Consider the following 10,269-nt stretch of genomic DNA (forward strand, 5'->3'; position numbering starts at 1 on the left):
GAGTATGGGTCACCATACTTGGCCACATGTCACGTCACTTTTCACTTTTTCACTGCGGCGGCAACAATATTACAGCGAGAATAAAAGTTACTCCTTCTTTCTTTGTGTGAACATTTGGGCGGTGTTATGCAAATCTTCCCACATAGTGAGGTAGGTATGTGGGGGCGTGTTCGAACGAGCCGTTTTAGGTAGGTGTGGCTAACTCTTAACTTTTATAAAGAATATCTCTTTGGATTTGAGACTTTAGTCTTTGCAACTTTACAGATCTTCTTTATGCACCAAGAGCTTGTAACACTCTAAAGAGAAAGGAAAAAATGAAATAGCATCATATGACCCCTTTAACACATTTTTTTCATAATCACACCAAATGAATTATAATATATGAATGTCCACTTGAGCACTGTAGCTTTAAGAGCTTTAATGACTCCAGAGCCTCTGGTCTGATGAATCACTCACAATGACGATGCATGTTAATAACTGCTGTAAACGGCCTCATCTCTAGCTCTTCAGAACAGAATTAAGTCAGGTTTTTGTGTTTGTGTGTGTTTGCAGAGCCCAGCTCTCATTACGTCATCTCTCTGAAGGCCTTCAATAACGCAGGTGAAGGAGTTCCTCTGTACGAGAGCGCCGTCACCAGATCAATGTCAGGTGGGTCGCCGGAGCATCTCACGTCTGTTTAGATCATTTCAGAGCTTCCCTTCCAGTCTGATTATAGCCATGTGCTTCACACCAGTCTCCCATACGATCACAAACCTTCAGGAGAAACTTCTCAGGAGATATACGGACAGTATTTGATGTGTACTGTATCTTCATATTTATGTTCAGTATTTGCTTTGTAAGGATTTTTTCTTCCATCAGAGGAAACGTTAGTGAGCACAGAGAAATGAGAAGAAATTGAATCAATGTGGTTGATGACTCAAATGAACCATTGAATCATGAGTTTATGTTTTAAATAGATTAATGAAACTGAACAGTTTGAACTGATTCACAGAAATGAATCAAATGAACCAGCTGTGAATCATTTCAAACTTTTCAACTTTAGAGTTGTGTGTTTGTCTGATGATGATGATGATGATGATGATGATGATGATGGCTGGGTTGTGTGTTAGTTGTTTCTTGACTAACTGTCTTCTCTCGGTGTCTCTCAGGTGAGGCTGTAGATTAATCTGCTTTACTTGGTGAATCTTACATGCGGCTCATATTTCACTTCAGAATCAGAAAGAGAGAAACAAGAAAATATATTTAGCATGAAGAAAATGCAGCTGATTTTAACAGCATATTTTTGTGCATATTTAAGCACATTTAACCCCATTCATGTGTTAATTTAATCAGAATAAATTAAATTCAGTGTAAATTAATTTCAGAATCAAAAGAAAGTAATATAAAAATATATGTAGCCTGAAGAAAGTGTGTCTGTGCATATTTAAACACATTTAACCCCAATTCCTGTATTAATTAAATCTGTATAAAATAAATTTAGCTTGAATACTAACTTTATGTATATATAAATGTACATTTGCAGTACAAATAATCTTTTTTCCATTACAATCAGCTGCTGAGGATTACTGTTGTGAAAGCAATGGTTTAATGTAAAATTGTGAACTTAATTTTAAAACTTAATTTTCTTCATGCAGAATCTAATTTCTAATTTTCCTTTTGATTATGTGTGAAAATATTGTTCATGTTTGCTGAGATTCACCCTGTACACTAAAAAATTGGTAACCTAGCAGTGGTAACATTTAACTGGTTTGATTAGTCAAATATTTTATTTATTTATTTATTTATTTATTTATTTAATCTAGTTATTTATTAATTAATTTGTTTATTTCTTTGTTTAATTATTTATATATTTATTTAGTAATTAATTAATTATTTTTACATTTATTTTTAATTATTTTATCTATTTGTTTATTTTTATCTATTGATAGTTAATCAATTTCTTTTTAATTGTTTATTCATCTATTTGTTTGTATTTATTTATTTATGTATTTATTTAAATTTCATGTAACTAAATCCACCTAAATACGTGAATTCATTTGAATTTTTACGGTCTAAATCTGTGGGTTACCACTTTTCACGGTGTAGTTCTTCTGACTTTCACCTTTACCTGTTTGTGTCACTATCTAGAGCTCAATGTTCTTCTTTGTGTCTCTTTTTTCCTCTGTCACTCCATTATCCACTCTTTTATTCCTGATCCGTCCTGTGCGCTCTCATCTGCGATCACGTATGATTTGCTGCATGAACATGACTCCACACAGACCCCTCGGACCCGTCCGATGACGATCTGTTCCATCTGTTTGATAAATTCCCTACCCCCATCCCAGATACGTCCACGCCCATGATTCCTCCTGTAGGTGTGCAGGCCGTGGCGCTCATGTCCGACTCGGTGCGCGTCAGCTGGGCCGATAACTCCATTCCCAAGAACCAGAAGTCCTCAGAGGTGCGCTACTACTCCGTCAAGTGGAAGACCAGCCACTCCACCAGCAGCAAATACAAGGTCAATACCAGTGCTTTTCAATCAAATAACTCATGGATACCATGGTAAACCAATATGGGAATTAGTCAGTGCCATGGTGTTAAACTTTGAATCAGATCAGACTCCATTGCGCTTATTTGTTAAGATCTTAAGCTTAATGTGCTTGATGCTCGTCATACAGATGCATTTAAATGTGTTTCATTAAGCGTGTTATTTTAGTATCGTTGATATACTCTTATAGTTTTGTATAATATTTTCAACTATATTTAATTTATATTTTCAGTTTTAAAGTTTTAGTAATTTTGATGTGTTGATGTGAATTTGATATTGATTGTGATATGTGATTGTGATGTGTGATTATGACGTGTCTGTGATATGTGATTGTGATATGTGATTGTGACGTGTCTGTGATATGTGATTGTGATATGTGATTGTGATGTGTGATTGTTATTATATGTGATTGTGAATTTGATGTGTGATTTTGATATGTGATTGTGATGCGTGATTGTTATTATATGTGATTGTGAATTTGATGTGTGATTGTGATATGTGATTGTGATGCGTGATTGTTGTTATATGTGATTGTGAATTTGATGTGTGATTGTGATTATATGTGATTGTGAATTTGATGTGTGATTGTGATAGGTGATTGTGATGTGTGATTATGACGTGTTTGTGATATGTGATTGTGATGTGTGATTATGATGTGTTTGTGATATGTGATTGTGATATGTGATGTGTGATTATGACATGTGATTGTGATGCGTGATTGTTATTATATGTTATTGAGAATTTGATGTGTGATTGTGATATGTTTGTGATGTGTGATTATGACATGTGATTGTGATTATATGTGATTGTGAATTTGATGTGTGATTGTGATGCGTGATTGTTATTATATGTGATTGGGAATTTGATGTGTGATTGTGATATGTTTGTTATGTGTGTCTTTTTTTTATATATCTCTGTGAAGTTTTATTAAGTTTTAGTTTGCTGTTTAGTCCACAAAGTTAAACTAACCAGAAATGATAAATGTTGAAATTAAGTAAATGTATGTTCTTATATTTTATTTCAGTTAATGTTTTTTTTTCTTGTAATGATTTTTTCTTGTTTTAGTTTGATAATAACCCTGATGTGTGATTGTGACGTGTGATTGTGAATTTGATGTTTGATTGTGATGTGTGTGTGATGTGTGATTATTACAAGTGATTGTGAATTTGATGTGTGATTATGACGTGTTTGTGATGTGTGATTGTGATTGTGAATTTGATGTGTGATTGTGATATGTGATTGTGATGTGTGATTGTGATGCGTGATTGTTATTATATGTGATTGCGAATTTGATGTGTGATTGTGATATGTGAATTTGATGTGTGATTGTGATATGTGATTGTGATGTGTGATTATGACGTGTTTGTGATATGTGATTGTGATGTGTGATTATGACGTGTAATTGTGATGTGTGATTGTTATTATATGTGATTGTGAATTTGATGTGTGATTGTGATGTGTGATTATGACGTGGGATTGTGGTGAGTGATTATGACATGTGATTCTGTGTGTTTCAGTCGGCTGATACTACAGCCCTCAGTCACACTGTCACGGGTCTGAAGCCCAACACCATGTATGAGTTCTCTGTTATGGTGACTAAAGGACGCAAGTCCAGCACGTGGAGCATGACGGCACATGCCACCACTTATGAAGCAGGTACAAACACACAGGCGTTCTTGTCCATCTTATGTTATAAAACACTGAGTATACGGCTGTTTATACTGTGTTATAGCAGAATCATCCACCTCAGTATCTGATCTGAGTCCATCAACACCTAAGAAAGTGGAGAAAATACTCAAATGCAATAAAGAAATAAAGAAATATTTAGTTCCATGTCATGGGGCCATTAATGTGAATGTGTCGTTCAATTATAGAAATATTAACTTTTGATGTCAAAGGGGTTCCGCTGACAAAAATTTTGGGAATATAATTATTAATTATTAATATAATAATTACTCAGTTTTGGTATATATAACTACTTGATAAAACACCTCTTCCTGTGGTTTATGACAGCTCTCATCCACCCACCTGTACATGTAGAAAAACAGTGTGTATAAAAGCATCTTTACTCCAGGAATAGACACATTTATCACTGTCTAAACTAACTGTAGTGAAGACATGAAACATCACGATCATAGGAGGCCTCGGGTTAATGAAGCTGTTTAATTAGTTTCTGTGTAGTGCTGGAATTAAAGAACTGCTCGTCATCTCTGAGGGTCGGATAGTAAAGTCACAGATATTAAATATGAAAGTCTCAATCTGACATGAGCAGAATACAGCACAAATGCTCTCTCTCTCCATTGGTCAGCACCGAGCTCAGCCCCAAAGGACCTGACTGTGATTGGCCGAGAGGGACGTCCACGAGCCATTCTGATTAGCTGGCAGCCGCCGCTGGAGGCCAACGGACGAATCACAGGTGACGCTCAAACACACATGACATGACAGGATAATAATTCAATTAGAGACTGTTTTCCATCACGGTCAGGACACAAATAATCCCATGCGGCAAAAATACAGATTTTTTTTTTCTGGCCAAAATATTTTGCTAAATATATGTTGTAAAATGAATGCTCAATGAATTATATTTTTACAATTAAAATATATATTTAGTTTCAACCTTTATATACCAAAATATATTTCAAAGTCTTAGAGTAGCTACATTTAGGATAAATGCAAATGTTATGCAATAGTTAAAATGCATTATAATGTTTGCAGATTTCTTGTTACATCTGAAAATTATTGTTTGTCTTGTGTTTTAATGCATTACACTTTCTAAAGATGCAACAATGTGTTATAATGTATTAGAACTGTGGTTACAATTATTCATGATATCATTATAAGGTGCATTACAAGGCATAATTAATGCATTAAAATACTTTAATAATGCATTATATATAAAGACTTTTCTTTTCCCAGTGTTTCCCAGTGTTGTTATTCATTACTAAAACTACAACTGTATATATATATATATATATATATTATTTTTATTTACACACACACACACACACACACAGTCCCATTAAGAGGATGCTGAGGGTCTGTCTGGCATTTGAAAGCTCTCGTGTGTCTTTATCTCGGCCTCATTTTCCTCGCATCACACTCACATTCTCACTCAGCAGAGACTCGACCTTTGACCTCAGAGTCAGCGCTGCACTAACCCGTTTAACCCTGCTCGTCTGTGTCAGGTTATATCCTGTACTACACGCTGGACAAGAACATGCCCATCGACGACTGGGTGATGGAGCCCATCGGCGGAGACCGGCTCACGCACCAGGTCATGGACCTCAACCTGGACACCGTCTACTTCTTCCGCATCCAGGCCAAGAACGCCAAAGGAGTGGGTCCGCTGTCGGAGCCTGTGCAGTACAGGACGGCCAAAGGTGAGTGGCTGCGTCTCAAATCATCACCTGTGCTTCATTAACACACGCTAGTAAACACTCAGCCGTTTCACTCGGATGCTGCCAAGAAAACAATCTGATTCTCTAATAATCATAAAAAATACTCCTGCAGAAAGAGTTTTATTTATTTTTTAGTCTTATTTCTTAAACTTATGTTATGCAATATTTATTACCATGATTATTATTATTATTATTATTATTAATATTTCCTCATGAACTAAAACTATTAAAACATTTTTGTTATTTTAAATAAAGCTGAAATTAAATAAAATATAACCATCAGATGAAAAACTTAAATTCAAATAAATTAGCAGTTGAAGTGCTAAAATTATAACTGTAAATTAATAAAAACTAAAACTGAAATAAAAACATTAAAGCTAAATAATTTAACATATAAAAATAACAAAAACTAATAAAATGACTAATTCACATAGCAAAATTACTACAAAATGTACTAAAATCAAAATGTAAAACTAAAAATTAATTCAAAACAAAATATAACTATTGTAAAAGAAAAATAGAAATATTGGCAACCTGGGCAACTTACAGAAATAAATTTTAGTTGCAGCACAAAAAAAAATATTAACCGAAAATTAATACAAACTAAAACCAGAATTAAAACTGAAATAAAAACAAACCTAAATAATAATATTTAAAAAGAACAAGAACTGATAAAAATGACAAAAGCACATAGCGAAATTACAAAATAAATAAATAAAATAATAATAATTGAAATGTGAAAATATACAAAACTAAAAACTCATTCAAAATGAAATATAAATATTACATTAAAAAGAATAATTAGAAATGTTTCCTTGGAAACAAAAGGGAATACATTTAATTTGAAGCATTAAAATTATTAAACAGCCATTAATACAAAATAAAATTGAAATTAAAACTGAAATAAAAACGAATTAAACCAAAATAGTAATATTTAAAATGAACAAAAACTAATAAAATATGACAACAGCACATAGCAAAATTACCAAAATATTAAACTAAAATAAATAGCTAAAAATAAAAATAAAAGCTAATTCAAAATAAAATATAAAAATTAGACTCCAACTAAAAGAAAATTAGAAATGTTGCCTTGGCAAATTACATACATAAATTTAAGTTGAAGCACTGTTTGTTTTGTTTATGGCGTTTCATAATCAAATCTTTGCGTGGGTTCGTTAGTAACTCTTCATGGCAGCATGGACCGTTTGGTGTTAAAGGTGCAATAGGTGATTGTCTTCAGAAACATTTTTATTACGCTGGTTGAAAGTCTCTTCACATCCCGATAGCAATCATTAAGTTAAGTGGTCTAAATGTATTTATCTGTATTTATATATTCTGTGGAAGGCGTAGGATCAAGAAATGTTCGTCTAATCGCATTGGTTTGTGTGAAGGGTCACAGACTCGTCGTGAATCTTCATCATTACACTCGCACACATTCACTATCACACTCAACAGCTGCTGCTGTGACCTTTGACCTGCAGGAACAGGATGTACTCACACACACACACACACACACATACATATACACACTCACACACACACAAACACATGTTTACTTAGTTATCTAAATGGGGACATTCCATAGACGTAATGGTTTTTATACTGTACAGACCGTATATTCTATTTCCCTACACCAACCCTACCCCTAAACCTACCCCTCGCAGGAAACTTTCTGCATTTTTAGAATTTTAAAAAAAACTTTGTTTACTTTATTTTTATACCAGTTTTGCAAATGAGGACGTCCCCAAAGCACACACACATTATACTGTAAAGCCAGCTGAACAAGACAAGCTCTCTGTGCGTTCTTCAGTCATAAACTCAATTATATTATTCCCATGTGTCTTTGATGATATAATCAGATAAATATGTCATTTTATTGCTCTGTAACCCTTCAGGATGTTCATTTACATACATAATTGTGTTTACACACATTTTTTTTAGTTGTATTGGTTAATCATCACTAGTACTTTACTAAGTGTATCATGATGTTGCATCTTTCTCTCTTCTTCTTTCTTATAGTTGAGCATCCGGATAAGATGGCCAATGATCAAGGTAAGCAGATGATCGCGTGATGAGTTCATTTGCTCCTCATTTGTTCATTTGTTTCTCATGATATTAAAATCTTTAAATGCTGAAATGATCCAGATGAATTCTGTGGACAAATATATACTGTACCCAAGTATGAATTTCTTTTTATTTAAAGAATAATTCACAAAAATGAACATGTGCTCAAAATGTGTTCACCCTCAGTTCATCTGAGATCAGGATGAGTTTGTTTCTTCATCAGGTTTGTAGAAATGTAGCACTGCATCAGTGTCTCAGCAATGGATGCTCTGCAGTGAATGGGTGCCGTCAGAATGAGAGTCCAAACAGCTGATAAAAACATCACAATAATCCACAAGTAATCCACAGCACTCCAGTCCATCAGTTAACATCTGGAGAAGACAAAAGCTGAAACAAATCCGGACTCTCATTCTGACGGCACCCATTCACTGCAGAGCATCCATTGCTGAGACACTGATGCAGTGCTACATTTCTACAAACCTGATGAAGAAACAAACGTCTGTGTGTGTGTGTGTGTGTGTGTGTGTAAGAGCATGAATAATTGCTTTCTCCCCAAACTCCCAGCTCTAATCTCCATCTCTCGTCTTCCTTTAAACAAATTCCCCTTTACGAATTGTCTTCAGAGCGTCTGGTCTCTCGTCCGCTGCTGATAATTCTCCGTCTGGATGGACTGAATTGTAAAGGGGTTTGTTAAGAGTCTTTGAGTGCTGTGTTGTGTTAGGAATAGTGTGCTGATAACGGCGGTGAGGAGAGACGCGTGTCGCTGTCAGCACCATCTTTAATGAGAGCTCCTTCCTTTGATTCGCGTTAATTAAGACGCGCCGCAGCAGGAATAAACTCCTCAGATGCTTTTCATTGACATCCAGAGAGAAACGTTCATAAAAAGACAGAAATGTGTCTGCAAACACAATATATGTGAATAACACAGTATTTTATTTGACTATTAGCTTACCTTTCTCAATCTGTCGTGTGATTGACTGCGTTTGTCCAGTTGACTTGTGTATGGTTTCTGAGAACAGTCATAAAAATGGAATTTATATTCATGCATTAATTATATATAATTAATGCAGAATGTAAAAAAAAATTATGATTCGCACAAAAACTCAAAGGTTTTTACAACAACACTATAAATAACAATAATTTATAACAATATAAACGTCTGGAATAACTTTAAGAAATTAGGACAGAAATACCTTACAATTACAGTAGAATGTTCTTCAGAAAGAAATAATAGCGACACAAAACTAATAATAATAATAAAACTTTATTTTTTAAGAAATATCACACAAATTATTTGCCAGAATAATAAAAAGAATTGTTACATTTTAATTTAATTAAATTTAAAAGAATAATTAAAGTGTTAATTTTAACTGTCTGGGGAAAATAAAATAACATTTCATAAAATAAAACATTTAATCAAAAAAGTAATAGATTAATAAATTGTTCAAGATGAATGAATTCAATTAATTTAATGTGATTTTGATTGTTAAAATTGTTAACTCTGAACTATTAGAACAGAAGCCAGAAAAAATAAAACTGAAAACAGTGAATTTCAGAAAAAGAAAAAAAAAGACAAAATTTGAGGAAAAAATAAATCAGATTTCATAGGGCTCGTATTTATTTTTTTATTTATTAATTTTTTTACTAAACTTGTAATAAATTGTTGTTAAATTGTTTCATGATTTCAGTATAGATGTACTTTTTGATTAATAAAAATGATTTCATAGGGCTCTAAAAAAAAAGTAATTTTTGTTAAATTTCGAATATATTGTTAAATAGTTTGCTTTATGATTTCAAATAAGCAGGCATGCTTTTTGATCAAATTAAACAAAAATTTAAACAGAAAAAGCAGCATCCAAAACAAATTTAAGCAGAAAAAAAAACTGAATTTGAAAAAGAGATGTCATACAGCTCTACTCATGTTGAAGACAGGAGTCTCGTCTGATCTTCTCATGTTCAGGTTCGTTTCGATGCAGGAGACACTGGTGTTTCAGAGCTCCAGACAGGAGGAGCAGAGTTTGTGATCTTCATCGCATCAGATCTTTGACAGACAGTCAGAGTTTTATCTGAGAGAATAGAAACAGAATACAACATTTCACTTGGACTTGAAACGAAACTGGAGTTATTTTTATCTGAATAGTGCAGTCAGCTTTACTGTTTCTCCTCAACACACACAGTCAATTAAGACAAATGAAGGAGTGTGTGTGTGTGTGTGTGTGTGCGTGCGTGCGTGCGTGCGAGTGTGTGTGTGTGTGTGTGTGTGTGTGTGTGTGTGCGTAC

The 10,269-nt window shown here is 33.7% G+C and overlaps 1 protein-coding gene across 1 annotated transcript in view; it reads left to right on the forward strand.

The window, feature by feature from the left end:
* dcc (DCC netrin 1 receptor) overlaps positions 1–10,269 on the forward strand; it is a 199,002-nt gene that overhangs the window by 144,292 nt on the left and 44,441 nt on the right. The window contains 7 exon segments of the mRNA XM_016524048.1: positions 553–648; positions 2,259–2,497; positions 4,045–4,183; positions 4,836–4,943; positions 5,713–5,907; positions 7,945–7,993; positions 8,613–8,648. Of these exon segments, the coding sequence (XP_016379534.1) occupies positions 553–648; positions 2,259–2,497; positions 4,045–4,183; positions 4,836–4,943; positions 5,713–5,907; positions 7,945–7,993; positions 8,613–8,648 (862 nt within the window).

Source organism: Sinocyclocheilus rhinocerous, unplaced genomic scaffold, assembly GCF_001515625.1.
Source record: "Sinocyclocheilus rhinocerous isolate Xijiao unplaced genomic scaffold, SAMN03320098_v1.1 scaffold991, whole genome shotgun sequence".
Lineage (NCBI taxonomy): Eukaryota > Metazoa > Chordata > Actinopteri > Cypriniformes > Cyprinidae > Sinocyclocheilus > Sinocyclocheilus rhinocerous.